The sequence below is a fragment of the Rousettus aegyptiacus genome, unplaced genomic scaffold (assembly GCF_014176215.1).
Source record: "Rousettus aegyptiacus isolate mRouAeg1 unplaced genomic scaffold, mRouAeg1.p scaffold_m13_p_5, whole genome shotgun sequence".
Taxonomy (NCBI): Eukaryota; Metazoa; Chordata; class Mammalia; order Chiroptera; family Pteropodidae; genus Rousettus; species Rousettus aegyptiacus.
This window is the reverse complement of record NW_023416308.1, coordinates 33,994,655-34,017,415: the sequence shown is the minus strand read 5'-3', so window position 1 is coordinate 34,017,415 and position 22,761 is coordinate 33,994,655. Positions and strand designations below refer to the sequence as shown.

Genomic DNA, 22,761 nt, shown 5'->3' with positions numbered 1-22,761 from the left:
GGACCAGAACCCAGCATAATTGGTTTTGGTGACACTGTACAAACACGTTTTAAGGTCTCCACCATGAGGGGGCCCTGCAATATGGCATATGAAGTCTTTTCAGTGACATAAGAGAGGTATGGAAATAACTAGGGGAGCAAGTGCTGAAATGAAAACAGCACTCTACAGATTCAGGGGCAGATGACATCAAATGCAATTGTGCAAAGGAAGAATACAAATGCTTTCAACAGGTAGCTTTTGGAGAGGACATTGCAGGCCTAGGAAGGGCTCTAAAATGGAAAGGTGCTTGTCTTTGCAGAATGGTGCCAAGCCTGTTTAACCACCAGGAACTGTGCATGTTATACAATAAGGCAGGAAAACACAGCATTCTTCTCATTGCTCCACTCTGTTTAATCTGGGGACACATTCTCTTCATTTCTTACTGTTTCCTGGGGTAGAGACCCTGTTCTCTATTTATTTGGTTGAACCTAAAGAAACTAGCAAGGATTCTACTGAGGGTGGGATATAAATCACATGGCAATTGAAAGAAAAGAAAGCAGTGGCAAGGCCGAGCCTAGTGAAATGGGGTAGCAGAATGTTTTCCCAGTTGAAGTGGAAATGCAGTGGAGCAAGAAGGTGCAGGGACGCAGTTCTCTTGTTAGTGATCTTAATCTGAAGAGGAAAGAAAAATGATCTTTTCCTATAACACACGAAAGGGACTTGGACTCTAAGGTCAGATGTGGTCCTTGTACTACTGGTCTCCAGCTGAAGGCAGATAAAACCGGCTCAAATGAACGCTGAAAAGGAAGCGTAAGGATAGGGCCTAAGGAACAGAGGTCAAAAGCATGGAAAACACCGCCCGGTACAGATGTGAGGAAGGGCGAAGCCAGCTCTGGGCGAGCAGCGCTCTGGAAAGGCGGAGCGCTCTGTGCGGTGGCCGGTAGAGGAGGAAACTGCCTCATTTACCCTTGCCCAGCTTCGGGGGAGGGCCTTCGGTACACATGCCAGGACTGGGAAAAATTCATCCTGTTTTTTAAAATTGTGTTTTTAATGAAAATATTTTTCAGAACCCAAAAGAGGGCGGTACCCAAAGGAATCTGAAAAATACCCCGCAGTGGCGGGGGAACGGGGCGTGCCCATATCAGGAGGCTGCAGGTAGAGTGGCGAGCGCAGCGCGGACCGATAACGCTCGGGGTGAGGGATGCGGGAGCGACCGCAGCCGGAGTAGACCGACGCCAGGCTCCGGCCGCGAGAACCCCGCGGTGCCTCGCCCGCCACGGTCAGGGCGGGGGCGGAGGCGGGGCCGTCAGCGGCCAGGGGCGGGGCCTGGAGGGGGCGCGCAGCTGGGGAGGACGGGAGGTGCAGGCTCTGCCGTCCCCCTGATTGGGTCAGCTCCGAACAAGGGGCTGTTCTGCGGACCGACATTGGTCAGTGGGGAAGGAGGGCGTAGCTTTGTGAAGTCAGTTCCGGTTGGTGTAAAACCCCCGGGCGGCGGCGAACGGGATTCAGATGCTTCTGGGTCGCGGTGGGAAGGTTCCCTCGTGATTGTGTGTGAGCTTGAGAGCCGAGCGCTAGAGCGACCCGGCGAAGGATGGCAGCCACCGGGACCGCGGCCGCCGCGGCCACGGGCAGGCTCCTGGTCCTGCTGCTGCTCAGACTCACGGCACCCGCCGCGGCGCTGGCCGGCTACGTCGAGGTGGGGAGCGGGCGAGAGTCCGAGCGCAGTCTCCTCCCGTCTTGGAAGCGCGGCCTGCGGGACGAGGGAGCGGGGGAGGGACCGGCGAGCCGCGGGGTCCAGGACGGGCCCGGCTAGGGGTGGGCGCGCGAGGAGGGTGGCGGTCCGGCACTGCGGCGGGTCTGGCGCGCCTTCTCCCGCCCCTGCTTGGCGCAGTGCTTAGCGCTGGAGGTCGGGCTGCCTCAGCCGCCGCAGAGGCCAAATGAAAGACATCGGGGCTGCGGGGGGCGGCGGACCGCCTCGGACTCCCCAGCCCCCAGCCCGCCCGCCGCGCCGCCACCTCCTCGAGGGACTTCAAGCAGTCCAGACACCCACCACGCCCTCCTCCGGGACGCTGCGAGCTTCGGTCCGCAGTCCGGACCTCGCGGCGTCCCCGGGCTAAGGGGGCAGCGCGCTCTCCGCGGACTGTACTGGGCTTTCCGCGGGTAAGCGGCAGATGCAGCCTTTGTTGGCGAGGTGGGCTCGCCACTGTGGGATGCAGCTTCTCGCGTCGGCCCCTGGAGGTGCCGCGGTGCCGGGCGAGCGCGCTTCTGCACCGGCCGCGGGTGTGCCTCTGCTTCCTGCGCGCCTGCCTCCCTCTCCAGGAGATCTACCGCTCTGGCACCAGACCTTAGAGAAGAATTGTTAAATATAGCCGTTTGCCTGAGCCTACTGAATAAGGGGAAACCTCTCTCTGGTAACGGTGTTGTTCTCTTTTAGAGTGAGTTTTCGCGGGTAGGAGAGGTAAAACTCATGTAACCCCACTTTTTTTGATGACAGAATTTAAGTAGTTCTGCATCTGATACCCCTGTAAACATCTTTGTGCTGCTAGATAGTTAAGTGGCCTGGATTCATGGGTGATTTCTGGAGTTGAGGCTGCGTGAACAGGCGGGTCGCTGGGATCCGTGTGGGTTCTGCGGCGTGTCTGGATGCCTCCGCTTCACGCAAACCTTTTTGTTATTAAGGCACCTAGGACTTTATTTTTACCTTCCTTCTCGAAATAGCGCTTGAACTGTGGGACAGGAATGTGAGTTTCTGGTGGTGTCGTTTATTTCTCTTCCCTATTCATTATTTTCTGAATTACAATTGATTCTGCGTTAGCTAATTTCAGAGTGAGACGGGATTTGATTACATAGGTATTGACAGAACTTTCTAATAAAAACCCCAGTTAGAACATGTTCTTCTACAGAACGTTTAAATATTTCCATGGGTAAAATAAACCGAATCAAAATTAAACCTTTTCCAATGGAACGACCTAAAACATCTGTATTTATTCTGCTTAAAGCTTTAGGATTCTTTAGGGGAGAAAAGGAAGTTAAATTTTAAATAGAAATAGTTGACGTTTATATACAAATGCTTTTAGATTACGATTATTTTAGCTTCCACGCAATGCTTAGATTTATATCTATAATTTCCAATATGATATCCCATGAAAGCAAGGTAGATCAGTGTGGTAGAAGGGGAAGGGGGGGAAAAAGATTTTGTATAGAATATAGAATTTAAAGCCAGATAAGCTGACAAAAATTATTTTCCACTTTTACCTCACTTCCCAGGGGTATGAGTACCTTTAGGCACCAGTGAATTTACAATAAAGGTTTTATCAATTTTAAAGAACATCTTTTCAAGTTTAAGCAGAGTATTAACACTTGGATGCCTGCAGAGAACTAACAATATCAGTGTTAGTTATGGATTAAATTTGATTGTTACCCACAACATTGTTCAGTTGACAAACTCTGGCTAGACAAAGTAGAAATTAGACATTTCCCTAAAACAGGTTTTAAATGCTATTTTATGGTAACTCCTGTTCTTTGGAACTATATTTTTGCCCACACTAAATTATCTTCCAAATAGTTTTTCCTTTTGTCAAGCAGGCAGAATTTTATTCATATGTTTATATTTTTTATTTATTAGGCAAAGGACTGCTTAAGCCTTAATTTAGGTGAGAATGGCCTAAATCAAGATGTTTTAGGATGGTTTTTATTGAGATCAGCCCAAGCAATTCTAGCCAAATCCTTGATCAAGTTGCTTGGCACAGAATTATTGATTGTTGTATCTTTACTGTTGCTTGGTGTTAACTGAATTAATCTCTTACACCTGTTTTAAAGAAAAACCCACCTCTTTAACTCAGGGCCACTTCCTCTTAAATCTGGGACAAGTACCGTTGTGTGCATTGCTCCTATTTGAGATTCTCAAACAGTATTTGTGCTGAAACTCTGCACTCTATACAGTGGACAATTGAAGTTTCTGTCACATTTAAAAAGTAAGTGGGTCATTTGATAGCCAGTTTCAAGAAATTCAAACTATGACACCTGCAGCAGAATAATAAAGAAGGCTTCGTATAGGGAATGTCTGATTATGACTTAGAGAAATACCACTGCTTCTGGTAGGAATATCTTTTTTTAAATCATAACTATGTTAAAAGTTTCAGTAAATATGATAAACTAAATTTTGTCAATCAGGTTCTCCTTTCATAGAAAGAATTTGTTTCATCATCTAAAGTTGTGCTGTCCCATAGTGTAGCCACATGTGGCTTCTGAGCTTGCTGCAGTGTGGATAGTGTGATTGAGGAATGCATTTTCCATTGTATTTAATTTTAGTTAATTTGCCTTTACATTTAAAAACTGGTACTCAAATCAGTGATTGGAAAACATCTGACTGTGTTTGATACAACTTGGTTATGTGAATCTACTTTTTTAAGTGTGCGTATTATGAAATCTAAATGCAGGTTAAATATTTCCTATGGAATTTCCTAGGATCTGCTCAGAGATGTAAGTGTAAAATGCACGCCAGATTTTGAAGACTTAGTATGAACAAAATGTAAATTATGACAATAATTTTTACATTGATTACATTGAAATGGTAATATTTTAGACATTGGCAAAGTAAAATATATTAAAATTAGCTTCACTTGTTTTAATTTTTAAAGTGACTACTAGAAAATACTCCATATATGGCTCACTATATTTCGACTGGGCAGTGCTAATTTAGTGTCTTGCTTGAAGTTGGTCCTACATTAGTGTTTTTATTAGCACAATTTAAAGTGTATTGCTGTTTTCCCCCAATAAAGTCTTGCTTTAACTTGGTTCAGCATGATCTTAAGTGTTTTTTAGGACAATTTCGAATATATTATTTTTTTCTGTTACTTTTTCAACTAAAAATTTTAATTTCAAGTTTACAAAAAAATTGCAAAAATTGTACAAACAACTCATACCCTTTCCCCTATTTAGCATTTGCTTTATCATTCATTCTATTATCACTTTTTGCAGAACTTTTTGAGAGTAAGTTGCATACATCATTGCCCCTGTACCCTTGAAAATTTCAGTATATATTTCCAATGTGTATTTCCTAAGAACCAAGGACATTGTCTTACATAACCTTAATACAATTATCAGCTTAAGGAAATTTAACACTACTTTGATCAAATCAAATACTGTCTATTCCAGTTTGTCAGCTGACCCAATAATATCTTTTATTGCATTTGAAAAGATGGTTATTTTTAAAGCTCAAGAGCTTTAGAATTCTTGGCAGCAATACGTGAAGGGTTATTAATTTTTTCCAAATATAAAAATCAGATTTTTAAACATGTCATATTGTTTGACTTTGGAAAATCGAAATTTAAAAACCTTTCAAGATTCTTTATGTTATTTACCCTTACTGAATTCTTGGGCTTTTGCATTTTCTTTTTAAAATAATAGAAGAAATATTATATAGGTAGTGCATGTTTATGTAAAAGTAAAAAATAGATGTAAACATAGAAATGAAAAAATAATCTGAAATATTTATTATCCATGGAAACCTCACTGTAAATATTTTGATGGTGTGTATCCTTCTAGATCTATCAGGTACATACATTTTATAAAAGTGGTGTATATTGTATATTGAAGCTAGCACCTAACAATTATTATTTTGAATTGTCTTAAAATGAACGACTGAAAGAAAAAGTTTTCCATATGATAAAAAGTGAGGATAAATATTTGTACAGTAATTGTAGTTTCTATGGAGCAGCCATTTGAGAGAGAATTTGAAATCACCCATAATCCAATTTTCATGAGTTTTTTAGTAAGCTGAACTACATTACTCTGATGCTTCATTAAATTTAGTGTAGTGTACCTTGATATATGGCCTGAGATAGAAGGTGAACCATGGAGGCACATTCAAGTAGAAATGAGCTCAAGTCCTTTGTATCAAGTATAATAGTTACTTTTGCTAAGAGAATTTTTCTTAGAAAAGTATCATGGTCTTTTTCAATGAAATCTTTTTAAACATAACTAATCTATTTTTAAAATATGAGTTTTCATTTGTTATTCATCCTACTGTTGTTAGATGCTAAACAATAGAGTAGTAAAAACAAACAATACATGGGCCTTTTACTCTACTGAATACACTTGCATGCGATTTCAAGTCTCCACCCCCAGAGATTGTTATTGAGTACATCTGGGAGTCTTATATTCAAATGCTCCCCAGGTGATTCTCATGTGCAAGGGGAGAAAAACAATCCCAGCAAACAAAAACTCAACTGAACTAATTTGGGTACATTATCTTGTATAAGTTCCTGAGCAGTCTGATGAAGTAGGTATTCTTATCCCTACTATGAAGGAAGTCAGTAGAGGCCAAGGGTTTAAAATAATACAACAGGGCTAGGGTATGAATTAGTCTGTCCTATTCTAAGTCTGTTCTTCTATATCTGGGTTTTTCATAATATTTTCCTTTTGGTTGCAGATTTCTTTTTGTGCATGCCTATCTCTCTTCCCCACTATCAAAAAAACCTGATAGAATTATTTTCTTTAAAGGAAACTAATTTCATAGAAGCTACAACATACCACGAATCAATATATACCAAACTGTTAACCAGTTATCTTTAGGGGATGTAATCACAGAAGACTTGGCGTTTTTACATTTTCTATGATTTAAAAAAAACTTTTAATGTCTTTTAAGTTCATTTTTTTTTTTAAATGGTAAGCTTGTTTTATCTTTGTATTCTGACAAAAAAAAATTACGAAAATATGACCCCTTTTTGGGAAGTCTTATAAAAATGAGAGTATGGGATTATTTGGAAGCGAAAGGCTACTAGCACCAGATTTACAATTACCGGCCTAGTTGATGAACAAAACGTTAAGAAGAGGTTCACTCAGTAACCATTACGACTGGAATAAGATTGTGGTAAAGAGAGAATCAGCATTTGGACTTGGGGCACCTGGTGGGTTGGTTAATTGAGCAGCTCAGTACAAACCTCTCTCCTCTGCCTTAGCCAAGTGCATCATGGTTGCAGCATGACTGGTGCATTTCCAGAGGGCATACTCTGATTTGATAACTCTATGAGAAGATGAGACTATTTATTCTTGTATATCTCCTTTTAAGAGTGAAGAAACCTTTCTCAAAGCCCACCAGCACAACACCCCTCAAGTCTTATTGGACAGAATTGCATCAGATGCTTCTAGCCAAACCAGACATGGGCAGGGGAATGGTATCTCCATGATTAGCTGAGATATCAGGTTGGGTTCTATTGGAAAAGAGGACGATAGGTAGATAACTCAATGTCTGGTACAAGGGTGTTCTCCATTTGAGAGGTTGTATAGCTGGGCCGGCTGGAAAGAAAAAGAATGTAATCTTACTAGAATTATCTGTGAGTTAAAAGTTTGGTGGTGAAAATGAGATTTAGGAGGACTCTCAAACAGTGCAGTTATTTGGATCTTGGTACCTCATTTAGAGGAAAATTGCCATCCAGAATAAAATGGCTGGAATGGTGAAGTATATGAAAAATTTGACTTGAAACTATAAAGGAGCTATTTAGCCTAGAGAAGGAGAACAAGTGGAATTTAATGGTGGTGGTAAACAACATAGGTATGCTTGAATATTTTATACTTTGTTAACTTCCTTAACCCATTTTGTTGAATTTTAACACTTTCATACTTGCCTTAGCCTTTCTTTTTGGAAGAACTAAAATATAAAGAAGTAAAACATAATAGAAAGTCCTTGAACTTTTCCTCTTCCCATTAACCTTCCTTTCCAGAAGTAACTCTTATTTTAAATGATTTGGGAATTTAGCATTCCCATTCATGTTTTCATGCGGAGAGAGATCCCTTTTATCTATTTGGATTCTAAAGACACTTGCTCTGGCTCTTAAGAGTTATAATAAATAATTGCTTATCAGTGCAGAATGTTCAATTGTTTGACAATGTTATATAATGATTTTAGAAGGTAAGAAGAATCCTAAGGTACTTGAACTGTAGATAAAGATAGCCCCATACTCCTGAAGGTACCATGCGTGCAGGGCACCATTGCATCCTTCCCCACTCAACATCTGAAACCTTTGAGTATTTTGAGTTTTTAAAATTTATAAGTACACAAAAGGAAAAATTATAGGTTAGTGTATTTTTATAAAACATATACTTGTGTAACCACTGCCAAGGTTATGAAATAGATACCCCCTCCCCCACCCAGTAACTATTACCCTGACTTTTATTTTTTGTAATTACTTCTTGCTTTTCTTTGTAATTTTACCACTAACGCATTCACTCCTAAACACTATAGTTTAGTTTTTCCTGTTCTCTAGCTTTATTTAAATGAAATCCTTCAATTTGTATTATTAGGTATCTGGTCTCTTTCACTAACATGTTTTGACAGTCATTTATAATGAGTGTAGCTGTGGTTAATTTGTTTCCATTGCTGTATAGTATTCCATTGTATGAAGAAAACACAATTTGTTCAGTTGATGGACATTTGGGCTGTTTCTAGTTTGAGGTTATTGAAATAATGCTGTTCACTTTTGGATTGCCTTTTCACTGTCTTGATGTCTATGAAAAAGTTCTTAATTTTTTTTAGAAGTTCTTTATTTTAATGTCCAATTTATCAGTTTCCTCTTTAAAAATTATTTAAAATTATAACAGGTGCCTTTTGTGTCCTATTTGAGAAGTCTTGTCCTATCCTGAGGACATACAGTCATCTGGAATGTTCTTTGTGGTAAGGTTTCTAAATATGGATTAAATTTACTTATTATTTATAGGATTATTCATATCTTGTGTGAGTTTGGTTAAGTTTCTATCGGAATTTAATTCATCAAACTACTTAAATGGACTTTATTCGATTGAAGTCTTTCATAATATATTTATTGTCTTCGTAATGTCAGTAGACTGTAGTTTGTCCCCTTTTTTCATTCTTGGTTTTGGTTATTTTTCTCTTTTTTTGATAATCAGCCAGGTGTTAATAGTCTTTTTTTTCTTTATTCTTTCTCCCACCTTTGGCAACCTTCAGTTTGTTCTCTCTACCTATGGGTCTGTTTCTGTTTTGTTTATTCATTTGTTTTGTCTTTTTAGGTTCCACATATAAGTGAAATCATGAGGTATTTGTCTTTCCCTGTCTGACTTATTTCACTTGGCATAATACCCTCTAGGTCCATCCATGTTGTCACAAATGGCAAGATTTCATTCTTTTTTATTGCTGGATAATATTGCACACACACACACACACACACACACATACCATATCTTTATCCATTCATCTATTGATGGACATCTAGGTTGCTTTCATATCTTGGCTATAATGAGTAATATTGCAATGAACATAGCAGTGCATATATATTTTCGAATTAGTGTTTTTGTTTTCTTTGGATAAATACCCAGAAGTAGAATTGTTGGATCATATGGCAGCTCTATTTTTAATTTTTCGAGGAATCACTATACTGTTTTCCATAGTAGCTGCACTAATTTATGCACCAATACTGCATGAGAGTTCCCTTTCTCCACTTCCTTGTCAGCACTTGTTATTTGTTGATTTATTGAGGATATTCATTCTAACAGGTGTGAGATGATAATTCATTGTGGTTTTAATTTGCATTTCCCTGATAATTAGTGATGTTTAGCATCTCTTCAAATCTGTTGGCCATCTGTATGTCTTCTTTGGAGAAATGTCTTTTCATGTCCTCTGCCCATTTTTTAATCAGATTGTTTTTTTAGTCCCTCCCTCCCTCCCTCCCTCCCTCCTTCCCTCCCTCCTTCCCTCCTTCCTTCCTTCCTTCCTTCCTTCCTTCCTTCCTTCCTTCCTTCCTTTCTTCCTTCCTTCCTTCCTTATTTTAGATATTAACTCCTTATCAGATGTATCGTTGGTGAATATCTTCTCCCATTCAGTAGGTTGTCTCTTCAATGTGCAAGAACATTTTAGTTTCATGTAGTCCCATTTGTTTATTTTTCCTTTTGTTTCCCTTACTCAAGGAGACATTCAGAAAGATATTGCTAAGAACTATGTCAGTGTTACTGCCTGTGTTTTCTTCTAGGAGGTTTATGGTTGCAGGTCTTACATTCAAGGCTTTAAACCTTGAGTTTGAGTTCATTTTTCTATATGATATATGAGAGTGGTCTAATTTCTTTATTTTGTTTTTCATGTATGTCATGTCCAGTTTTTCCAACACCACTTATTTAAAAGACTGTCTTTATCCCATTGTATATCTCTGGCTCCTTTGTCATTGATTAATTGACCAAATAAGGGAGGATTTATTTCTGGGCTCTGTCTTCCATTGATCTACATATCTGTTTTTATGCCAGTACCATACTGTTTTGAATATTGTAGCTTTGTAGTATAGTTTGATGTCAGAGAGTGTGATTCCTCCTACTTCGTTCTTATTTCTAGATTTCTTTGGCTGTTTGGAATCCATTGTGGTTCCATTGGTATTTTAATAGGAATTGCATTGAATTTGTAGGTTGCTTTAGGTAGTAAGGACATTTTAACAATATCAGTCTTTCCAATTCATGAGCAAAGAATATCGTTCCATTTATTTGCACCTTCTTCAGTTTCTTTCTTCATTGTTTTAGTTTTTAGAGTACAGGTTTTTCACATCTCTAGTTAAATTTATTCCTGCGTATTTTATTCTTTTTCATACAATTGTAAATGGGATTTTTTTTCTTAATTTCACCTTCTGATTGTTACCAGTATATAGAAAGATAGTAGATTTTTGTATGATTCTATATCCTGCAACTTTACTCAATTCATTTATTCTAATAGTTTTTCAGTGCAGTCTTTAAGGTTTTCTATATACAGTATAATGTCATCTGCAAATGATGAGTTTTACTTCTTCCTTTCTGATTTGGATGCCTTTTATTTCTTGTCTGTTTGGTGTGGCTAGGATTTCCAGCACTTTATTGAATAGAAGTGATGATTGTAGGCATCCTTGTCTTGTTTATGATCTTAAGGAAAATGCTTTTAGCTTGTCACTGTTGAGTGTGATGTTAGGTGTGGCTTTGTCATATATGGGCTTTATTATGTTGAGGTTTGTTCCCTCTATTCCCACTTTACTGAGAATTTTTATCATAAATGGGTGTCGATTTTTGTCAAATGCATTTTTTGCATCTATTGAGATGATTTTATGTTTTTTTCCCCTTTATTAATGTGATGCATCGTGTTGATTGATTTACGGATGTCAAACCATCCTTCCCTGGGATGAATCTCACTTTGTCATTATGTAAAATTCTTTTACTATATTGTTGAATCCGGTTTGCTGATATTTTGTTGAGATTTTTGCATGTATGTTCATCAAGGACATTGACCTTTTTCTTTTTTTGTGATGTATTTATCTTGTTTTGGTATCAAGGTAATACAGGTTTCATAGAATTTAGAAGTATTCTCTCTTAAAGGTTTTGGAATAGTTTAAGAAGGATAGGCGTTAATTCTTTGAATTTTTGGTCGAATTTACCTTTGAAGCCTTTTGGTTCTGGACTTACATTTGTTGGGAGATTTTTGATTACTGTTTCAATTTCATTGCTAGTAATTGTGTTTAGATTCAGTCTTGGAAGTTTATATATTTCTAGAAATGTATCCGTTACTTCTATAACATCAAATTTGTTGGCATATAATTGTTCATAGTATTCTTTAATAATGCTTTGTATTTCTGTGGTGGTGGTTGTAACTTCTCTTTGATTTATTATTTTATTTATTTGGGCTCTTGATGAGTTTGGGTAGAGGTTTGTCAGTTTTATCTTTTTAAAGAACCAGATCTTAGTTTTATTGGTCTTTTAAATATATTTTAAATTTCTATTGTTTATTTCTGCTACGATCTTAATGTTTCCTTTTTTTCTGTCTACTTTTTTTTTTCTAGTTCATTTAGTTGTAGAGTTAGATTATTTATTTGGGGTCTTTCTTGTTTCTTGAGGTAGGCCTCAAGAAAGTTCATATAACTATGAACTTTGTCCCATAAATTTTGAAAACATGTGTTTTCATTTCTATTTGTTCTAAGATAATTATTTATTTCCTATTTGATTTCTTCTTTGGTCCATTGGTTGTTTAATAGCATGCTGTTTAGTCTCCATTTAATTGTGTTTTTTCCAGTTTTCTTCCTTTAGTCGATTTCTAGTTTCATACCACTGTGGTTAGAAAAGATGATTGGTATGATTTCAATCTTGAATTTATTGAAGCTTGTTTTGTGGCCTAATATGTGATCTATCCTGGAGAATATTCCATGTGCACTTGAAAAAATGTGCGTTCTGCAGTTTTTGGCTGCAGTGTTTCAAAAAAATGTCTGTTAGCTGCATGTGGTTTAATGTGACATGGCCATTATTTCCTTAATTTTCCACCTGGATGGTTTATCCACTTATGTGCATGGGATATTAAAATCCCTTACTATTGTTGTATTACTTTAGATTTCTTCCTTTATGGCCTTTAATAATTGCTTTATATATTCAGGTGCTTCTACATTGGGTGCATACATGTTTACAACTGTTGTATCCTATTCTAGAATTGACCCCTTTATTATTATGTCATGTCTGTCTTTTTTCCCCCCCATAGTTTTTGTTTTAAAGTCTATTTTATCTGATATGAGTATTGCTACTCTAGCTTTTTTTGTTTCTGTTTGCATGGAATATCTTTTTCCTTCCCTTTACTTTCAGTATGTATGTGTCTTTTGATTTGGAGTGAGTGAGTCTCTTGTAAGCAATATATAGATGAATCATGTTTTTTAACCCATTCAGTCATGTGCTATGTCTTTTTATTCGAACATTTAATCCATTTACATTTAAAATAATTATTATTATGTACTTATTGCCATTTTGTTGTTTTTTAGTTGTTTCTATATTCTCCTTTGTTCCTTTCTTCTCTTGATCCTTTTCCCTTGTGGTTTGCTGGTTTTCTTCAGTGTTTTGTTTGCATTCCTTTCTCTTTGTTCTGTATTTATCTTTTGTAGGTTTTTGATTTGTGGTTACCATGAGGTTTATTTATAGCTGTCTGTTTTAAACTGGTAGGCACTTAAGTTTGAATATATTCTGTAAACACTGCATTTTCACTTCCCTTTCCAATCTGCTTTTGATGTCACGTTTTAGATCTTTTTGTGCTGTATATCTACTAACTGCTTGTTGTAGTTTGGGTTGAGTTTGATACTTTTTTTTTTTTGGACCCTAATAGTCGCTTTTTAAATGTTTGATTTGCTGTATTAAATATTTGATTTTACTATGAGATTTTTTTTCTTATATTATTTCTGGTTACGACCTTTTCTGGTTAAAGAAGACTCTTTAACATTTCTTGTAAAACTATTTTAATGGTGATGAACTCCTTTAGTTTTGCCTTGTCCAGGAAACTCTTTATCTCTCCTCAATTCTGAATAGCAACCTTGCTTGGTAAATTATTCTAGGTTATAGGTTCCTGTCTTTCAGTACTTTAAAGATGTCCTGCCCCTCCCTTCTTGCCAGCAAAGTTGCTGATGAGAAATCAGCTGATATTCTTATGGGGTTTTCTTTGTATGTGACTCATTGTTTTCCTCTTGCTTCCTTCAAGATTGTCTTCTTATCTTTAACTTTTGCCATTTTAATTACAATATGTCTTGTTGTGGGTCGCTTTGGGTTCATCTTGTTTGGAATTCTGTGCTTTCTGGACTGGATGTCTGTTTCCTTTCTCAAGTTAGAAGTTTTCAGCTATTTCTTTAAATAAAGTTTCTGTTTCTTTCTCATTTTCTTCTCCTTCTGGGATTCCTATGTTGCAAATGGTTGAGTGCTTGTTAATATCCCAGAGAGCCCTTAAACTATCCTTATTTAAAAAATTTTTTTTCTTTTCCTGTTCTGATTGGTTGATTTCCACTAGTCTTCCAGGTCACCGATCTGACCTTCTCTATTAGCTAATCTGTAGTTGATTCCTCCTAATGTGGTTTTCATTTCAGTTATCGTATCCTTTTTTTTTCATTTTTGTCTTTATTGAAATATAATCAACAATTAGTTGCCCGTATTTACATTATACAATTCAGTGAGGTTTTTTCCCACTTATCGTTGACATCCAATAATATACCAGTTTCAGTTGTATAGCATAGTGATGAGAGAGTCACATAACTCACAGTGATGCCCCCACTAAATATAGTACCCTTTTCCCCCCTTATATATTTATTATAACATTATTAACCCTCTTCTCCGTGCTACACTCTACATCTCCATGTCTATTCTGCAACTATCCATTTGTACCTCTTAATCCCTTTGCCTTTTTTTTGCCATCCCCCAACTCCCTCCCATCTACTAGTTCTCTAAATATTCCCTGTATTTATGAGTTTATTTCTGCTTTTGTTGTTGATTTTGTTCTTTTGATTCCACATGTATGTGAAATCATGTGATATTTGTCTTTCTCTATCCATCCCTTTTCATTCACCACAATATCTTCTAGGTCCATCAAGGCAATATCTTTTTCCTTCCCCTTCCTTTCAGTCTGTATGTGTCTTTTAATCTGAGGTGAGTCTCTTGTAGGGGTCTTATTTTCTTATCCATTCATCCACTCTGTCTTTTAGTTGGAGCACTTAATTCTTTTCCATTTGAGGTACTTGCTGATAGGAATGTAGTTGTTAAAATTCTTTATTCCTGTTTTTGATACATGTTTTTTTCTTCTTAAAAAAGTCTCTCCAACATTTCCTGTAATACTGGCTTGGTGGTGATAAATTCCTTGGTCTTCATCACATCGAATATTTTGTGCCAAGCCCTTCTGTCCTGCATAGTTTCTTTTGAGAAATCAGCTGCCAGTCTTATGGGAGCTCCCTTGTAGGTAACTATCTGCCTTTCCCTTGCTACTTTTAAGATTCTCTCTTTGTATTTAACCTTGCACATTTTAATTATGATATGTCTTGGTGTGGGCCTCTTTGGATTCCTGGTTTTGGGGATTCTCTGAGCTTTCTGAGGTTTTGTGTCTATTTTCGTCACCAGTTTAGAGAAGTTTTCCATCATTTTTTCTTCAAATAGCTGTTCAGCATCTTGTTTTCCTTCCAGTACTCCGATGAGATGCTTTGACCTTTAATAGTGTCCCATAGGCTCCTGAAATTATTATTATAGTCTCGGCTTCTTTTTTCTTGCCATTCTGATAGGCTTTCCTGTCCTCTATTTAGGTCATTTGATCCTCTTCTTTATTCACTTTTTTTTTATTCCTTTGTTTATTCTACGTATTATACTTATCTCAGATAATGTATTCTTCATTTCAGACCAGTTTCTTTTATAATTTCCATTTTTATGTTTTCTATCTCTTCGTTGAAGTTCTCACTGGATTTATCTACACTTCTCAGAAGTTCATTGAGCATCTTTATAACTAGTGTTTTGAACTCTGCATCTGTTAAATTGCTTGACTCCATTATTTCTGGCTTTCTGTTCTCATATGGTTTCTGCTTCTTTGTCTTCCCATTTTGGCTGCCTTTCTGTGTCTGTTTCTATGTTCTAAGCAAAGCTCCTAAGTTTTCCGGTTTTAGTGTAGAATTGTGTAGTAGGTGTCAAGTGGCACAGTCTGAGAGGGGTTCAGCTGTAGGCCAAATTTAGCCCAAGCCTCTGCCTCTCTGGAGCCACCTGTTAAGATGCAGCAAGCAATCCACAGATGCTGTGCTTATAGTTGCCTCAAAAGGGCACACCAGAAACCGAGGCCAGCTGCCTCCAGTGTGCATCTAGGTGCTGCTCAGCAAGGAGCACCTGACTGAAGATGCACCCGGATGTGGCTTGGGTGGGGCTGCGAGGTGGGGGAGGCGGAGTTTCGGGGAATACTCTGGGTTGAGCAACCTCTGTTATCCAGTTTGATGACGTCTCTGCTATGGCAGCGCTGTTTCATATACTGGGAAGGGGGTGGGCTCAACAGAGGAACAATGGATACCGCTCGCACTTCTGTAGAGAGAGAGTCTCGCTTTGGCCCTCACTCCAACAACTCATTGTTTCCCTGTAAGTCCCTGGTGCCCCCTGCGTGCAGCCAAACTGGCACTGGTGCTCAGCACAATCAGTTCCATCACCATAAAAGTCCATTCACAGGCACGGCCCCTTTAAGAGGCGTCTGCAGCTGCTGGCTGCCACAGCCACAGCCTTCGTCCCACTTAGCCACTTGGAACCAAGCAGCCTCGTGTCCTCACCCTATCTTACCTTCTGCCGTTGGGGTGATTTCTTAGATTTCTCCCTAGTTGTATGGCTTGTTGATCTAGATACTAGGCAATTTTTCCTTGCCGTTTGCTCCTTGTTTCTGTCACAACTTTAAATTTGGTCGTCAGAGGGATGAACAGAGCTTCTATCATCTATGCCATTCTCCCCCCACCCCCACCATCCCCACCCCCGCCGTGTCCTTTCAGTTATTGTATTCTTCAGGTCTGCTTGGTTCTTTATTATACTTTCTTACTCTTAGTGAAAGTTCTCCCTAAATTCTCCTATTCCACTCTCAAGTATGATGAGCATCCTTATTACCATTTCTTTGAATTCTTCATCAGGCAAATTACTTATCTCCATTTCTTTAGAGTTCCCTCAACCCACCCTTCCTGGGTGTTTTTCTTGTTTCTTCATTTGAGAGAGATTTTCCTGTCTTCGTTTTGTTTGACTTTCTATACAAATTAGACAGAATAGCTACTATGCTTCTCCCAGTTTTTAACAAGTGGCCATATGTAGAAACAAGTTCTGTGTAGGTTCTGTGTGGTGGGTGGTTTTGGCAAGCTGGTAGGAGCCAAGCAGGTGCCTAAGATGTCTGAGGCACTGGCCTACCAAGCCAGAGCGCTCTGGGCAGACAGGTCAGGTCCTTGTTGTTCCTGCTTGCTCCTTTGTTAGAGGAAAATGGTTCCAGGTATCATAGCTAGCAACATTCTGCAGGTGATCTTGCAGGGAGACAAAAGCATCCAAATCAAATAGAACTCAGAATGGAGGGAAACTGTGGTGCTCACTGTTCCCTTATGGGGAGTTCCCCCAGCTCCCTGAGAGCTCCCACAGTTTCCCACCTTCTCTAATTGGTCTCTTTTGTTTGTTTTTCAGAAGCTGTCCATTTAGCCGCTAGCTGTTTAACAGGAGTGATTGCTCTCTATATACATGTATATTTGACTTTGTTCATTGAAGGGGATGAATTCAGCATTCTCCTACGTTGTAGCCATCTAACAGTTTGTTTAAATAATCAACTTCGAGTTTTATTGATTCTCCCTGTTGTTTGTTTGTTTTACATTTTATTTCTCATTATTTTTCTCTATTTTTCCTTGACTTAATTTGTTCTTTTTCTAACAGAGATGACTGCTTAATTCAATTTTTTTTAGCCTCCTTTTCAGCTTCCTAATTATACTTACCCAAAGTCATACATTTTCCTCTAAACAGGGCTTTGGCTACAGTTCACAAGTTTCTGGGTTTTTTTTAAAGTTTTCTATTTTTTAAAAATTGAGTTATAATTAACCTGCAACATTTTGTAAGTTTAAGTTATACAGTGTGTTTATTTGATACATTTATATGTTGCAATATGTTTACCCCTTTGGTATTTGCTAATAGCAAATCACTTCACATAATTACTATTTTTTGTGGCAAGAACAATTAAGACCTAGTCTCTTAGCAGCTTTAAAGTTTATAATACAGTATTGTTGACTATAATCACTAAGCTGCATTTGATCTTCAGAAACTTATCTACTAGTTTCAAATTCATACCCTAAATAACATACAAGTTTGGTATATAATATTTTCATTATGTTTAAGTAAAATAGTAGATTTTCCATTGTGATTTTTTTTTTTTGACTCACGGATAATTTAGAAGTACATTTCTTAATTTCCAAATATGTGGAGATTATCTGGATCTTTTTGTTTATCAATATTTTGTCTGATATTGCCATCTTTGTTTTAAATATGTTCATGGTTTTTATTTTGTTAATTTAGTAGACAGTTTGTCTTTTAATTGCAATATTTAGTCCATTTACACTTCATGTAATTGCTAAGGTACTTTGGTTTTCATCTGCCTTATTTAGTGCTCTTTGTTCATCCCAGGACTTATATTTATAACTGGAAGTTTGTACCTTTTGACCCCCTTTACTCATTTTGTCAACCCCCTATTCCTCATCCCCTGCCCCCTTCCCCCTGTCTCTGGCAACCAACAATTTGTTCTCTGTATCTATGAGTTTGGTGTTTTTAAGATTATACATTTAAGTGAGATTATATAGTATTTCATTTAGCATAATGCCTGCAAGATCCATCTATGTTATTGCAAATGGTAGGATTTCTTTCTTTCTTATGGCTGAATAATATTCCATTACCCATACAACACACATACACACACACACACACACACACACACACACACACACACACCATATTTTCTTATTCCATTCCATCCAACAATGGTTGACTCCCATGTAATTGAAAATCTACATATATCTTTGGTTCCTCCAAAACTTTAATTGCCCTCTGTATCCACGGGGAATTGGTTCCAGAACCCTGTGCATGCCGAAGTCTGCAAATGCTTAAGTCTCCTATATAAAATGGTGTAGCTCAATGCACACAATCGGCCTTCTACGTCCACAGACTCCAACCACTGATAGAAAACAGTACAGGTATTTAATGAAAAAAAGAAAAATCCACATATAACTGGATCCATGCAGTTCAAACCTGTGTTGTTCAAAGATCAGCTGTATTCTGCTTGTAGAACTCCTCAAATCTGTGATTTGGTGTATTTCCTCAATCTTAGAAAATGCTCAGCCATTGTCTATTTAAGTATTTAAATATCTGCTGAAATATTGCTTCTGCCTTATTCTCTCCTTTTCTCTGGGACTCCAAACAAAAACAAATATCTTAGACATTATCACTATATCTTCTAGGTCTCTCCATGTCTCATTTGATAGATTTTCTTTCTGCTTACTAATAATTTCTTCAACTATATCAATCTACCACATACTCTGTCCATTGAGTTTTTAATTTCAGTTATTGTACTTTTCAGTTTTATAATTTAAAATTGGTTTTTAAAATTATTTCTAGATCACAGTTAAAATTCTTGATTTTTGTTTTTCATGTCCTTGAACATGATAAGTATACTTGAAGTCTGAGAATTCTAGTATCTGGGGTTTCTGTGGGTCTTTTTCTGTTGTCTGTTTCAGCTTGTTTTAATTCGTGTTATTTTGTCTTTATGTTTGTCAAATTATTTTTAGTTATGTGCCAGGCATTTTATTTACACAGACGCTTAAAGATTAATTTGAGGCCTCGGCTAATGTTACATTCCAGAGAGCATTTGATTTACTTCTACCTGGAGCTTGAAGTCACTTGCAATCCAGGATCTCATTCTCATTTCATGGATTAAGAGGATTGAAAGTCGAACTGAAGTCTCTTGACATCCGGTCAATTTCTGAATTACCCTTCCAGTTTCAGCCTGCTTTGAGATGTCCACTCCAGACTTTACGTTCTCCAAGTATATTTCCTTTCCTCTCTCTCTCCAACCCTGCACTTCAGTCTTCTTCCCTTTCGTCCTTCCATTCTGTTAAAGGCACTACTCAGCTATTCTCTTCAGAATCTTTCACTATCCAAGAAAAAAAAATGTCCTCCAAGCTGTACTCATCTCCCTGGGCTTCCATCCAGTAAATCTTCACTATCTTTTTAGATCCCTACTGCCTTTTAGTGCATACTTTAAAAAATATTTTATATTGCTTTTCTAGTCCTTATTAGGTAGGTTCATTTAATTACCTAGTTGGCCATAATTGGAAGTTAGTTCCCTCAAAATAGATATTTACTGAGAGTTTATAGAGAGAACGTTTGTGACTTTAATTAGGGAAGAATAGAAAAGCAGGAATAGAGTGTAAGATTCTGCTGGTAGTTGGAATATAATAATAACAGCTATATTTATGTTACAATTACTGTGTATAGTGTTTTATATGTATTCATTGAAGCCTTAGAACAGTCCTCTGAGACAGGAACTATGGTTGTCCCTGTTTATAGATGCAGGAACTGGGGCATGTGCAGATAAAGTAACTTGACCAAGGTCACAAATCAGTAAGTGATGAACTGGGTCTCAAGTTTGTGCTCACTGGTAGAATAGATGGCCTGGGTCAGATGCCTAGGGAAGAGATATCCGAGGGTGGCCTGCAGGCACTGAATGTCTGTGGAGAAGACTCCCAGTCAACATGTAGGCAGAAATTTGCAGTCGATAATTCTTAGTAATCAGAAAGTAAAGAGAACATTCTTCTGAGGTTGTTTCTCAGTCTTCATTAACAAACCACTATCAGGTCATGGGATTTATTTTAGACTTACAGTAATTGTACATTATGACTTGAATGTGTATGATCTAAGGAACATATTTGCTGTGCCTTATGTCTTATAATCTTTCATTGAAAATGATCACGAGATTTTAAAATGCCTCTTTCAAATTACTATGGTGACTCAGTGTGTGTCATGTGTTAAAGAAGAAATATGTGGTCATTGTGAAAATTTAGAAAACGAAAGTGTAGCCAAAAAAAAAAAGAGAGAGAGATTGCCTCTAATTTAAATAATTTTTTTACAATTTTGTTTTTTGTACATCTTTATTTTTTTAAGGAATGAATTTCCCTTTTTGTGTTTATAACCTCTCCCCATTTGACATATTGAATGACTTTCCAAGCCATTACATATTTTACTACATCACTTTTAATTGAATCACCCTTTATGGTTTGGGGCTTTGAACTCCCTGCATTCTTAAATGTACAACATCCACCACTCTAAGTTGTCTTTTATACTCTGAATTTGGAGTACTTAAGCTGATACACAGACATTTTGAGTTATTGCGTAAGGATGCTGCCTACCAGTCAGTGGTTGGATATTTGCCAGCAGTATTGAAACTAATTTGAATATTTGATTGCATTTTGCCTTATTTTATAAGAATGAGTAAAAATGGAGAGGGGTGTTTATTGTTTTGACACACATGGTTTGATGGAATTTGTGCTTATTTGGTATTCTGGATTGAGAGTCTTTAAATCCTGGTGAATATATTGTGAGCTCAATTATGTAAGAAAAGTTAAGGAATGTTTATAAAATGGTAGGACTATGTTTTCAAGGATTTTTTCCCCTAAAACACTAGAAATAATTGAAATTTATACAAATTGTTAGCTTTCTAGTAGCAGAACTGCCAAATAATATGCATATCTTTAAACTTCCTCATCTTTTTAGGAATATATTCATGTAAAAGTAAGGGTTTTCCACTTCTATAATTTATTTAATTCATTTCTTTATCATTGGATATTTACATTTCTAATTTTTCCCTAAACAATATGCAATGGCTGTGTCTTTTTTATTCTTTTAACTGTATCTTAAATCGACATTTAACAGAAACCTTGAAGACTTTGGTAATTGATTCACTTGAAGTTCTTTGTAGTCGTCATTGTTGGCACACATTTGTTAAATTGCTACGTGCAGGGCACTGTCACAGAACAAATAACATCAGTTAAAGGCAACATAAAGTTCCTAAGATGATAAGTGAAAGAACCTTTTATATTGTTGGAAAAATGATAGTCAGTATTTCTCTAGTCATTTAAAATAAATTATTTTAATAAAGCTTATCTTTTTTCAAACCTATTTCTCTAGGGTTTACTTCCAGACGTTTTACAATGTCAGCCACAGATATAAAAATTTCCCTAAATTGCGCAACTCAAATTCCATAGATTTTTTTGTATGCATGATAAAATACACGTAACAGAATTGACCATTTTAACCATTTTTAAGTGTACAGTTCGGTATCATTAAGTACATTTGCACTGTTGTGCAGCCATCAACTCTCCATTTCCAGAATTTTTCATAATCTAAAATGGAAACTGCACTCATTGAACCCCAGCTCATGGAAACCTCTTAATGAATTTGTCTATTGCAGATACGTCATATAAGTAGAATCATACAATATTTGTCCTTTTGTGTTTGGCTTATTTTGCTTAGCATAATGATTTCAAGGTTTATGTGTCAGAATGTCTTTCCTTTTTAAAGCTGAATAATATTCTATTGTGTATATATGTTACACATTTTGTTTATTCATTCATCTGGTGATGGACATTTGGGGTGCTTCCCATATTGTGAGTAATGCTGCTGTGAACACTGTTGGACATGTATTTGATTGAGTTCCTGGCAGTTCTTTGGGGTATGTATGTACTGAAAAGTGGAATTGCTGGATCATATGGTAACATTTTTGAGAACGGCCAAACTGTTTTCCACAGTGGCTATATACCCTTTTACATTCTTACTGTCAATGCACAAGTGTTCCAGTTTTTCCACATCCTCGCTAACACTTATTTTTCTTTTTTTCTTTCCTTCCTCGCCCTCTCCCCCCTAGCTCTCCCTCTCCTTCCTTCCTTCTTTCTTTCCTTCTTTCCTGCCTCCCTCCCTCCCCCCTTACCTTCCTCCCTCCTCCCTTACCTCCCTCCCTCTCTCCTTCTCTCTCTCTCTCTCTCTCTCTCTCTCTCTCTCTCTCTCTCTCTCTCTCTCTCTCTCTCTCTCTCTCTCTCGTTAGTAGCCATCCTAATGTGGGCATGACATGATATCTCACTGTGGTTTCAATTTTCATTTCTCTGTGTTTAGTAATATTGAGCGTCTTTCATGTTGACCATTTATATATCTTTGGAGAAATGTCTATTGAATAGAATTTTTGTAGTAATGGTTGTTTAGTTGTAGAAGTTCTTTATATAGTCCGGATGTCAATCTCTTATCAGGTATACAGTTTACAAATATCTTGTGGGTTTTCACTCCCTCGATCGTGTCCTTTGATACATAAAGGCTTTTAATTTTGATGAAGTCCAATTAGCTGTTTTTTGTTGTTGTTGACTATGTTTTTGGTATCATATCTAAGAAATTATTGCCAAATTAGATGTCATGAAGATTTTATCTTTGTTTTCTAAGAGTTTTATCTTTATAGTTCTTATGTTT

General features: G+C 37.3%; 1 protein-coding gene across 4 annotated transcripts in view; it reads left to right on the top strand.

Moving 5' to 3' along the window:
- Positions 1 to 1,476: 1,476 nt before the first annotated feature.
- The window catches only part of APLP2 (amyloid beta precursor like protein 2), a 72,458-nt gene continuing 51,173 nt past the window's right edge, over positions 1,477 to 22,761 (top strand). For 2 of the 4 annotated variants that reach the window (XM_016139274.2, XM_016139273.2), the window contains exon 1: positions 1,498 to 1,675. In XM_016139274.2, coding sequence (XP_015994760.2) covers positions 1,571 to 1,675 — 105 coding nt within the window. In that variant the 5' untranslated portion in view covers positions 1,498 to 1,570. Of the gene's footprint in view, positions 1,676 to 22,761 lie in introns of all 4 variants that reach the window. The other 2 variants (XM_016139271.2, XM_016139275.2) reach the window with 2 other exon arrangements.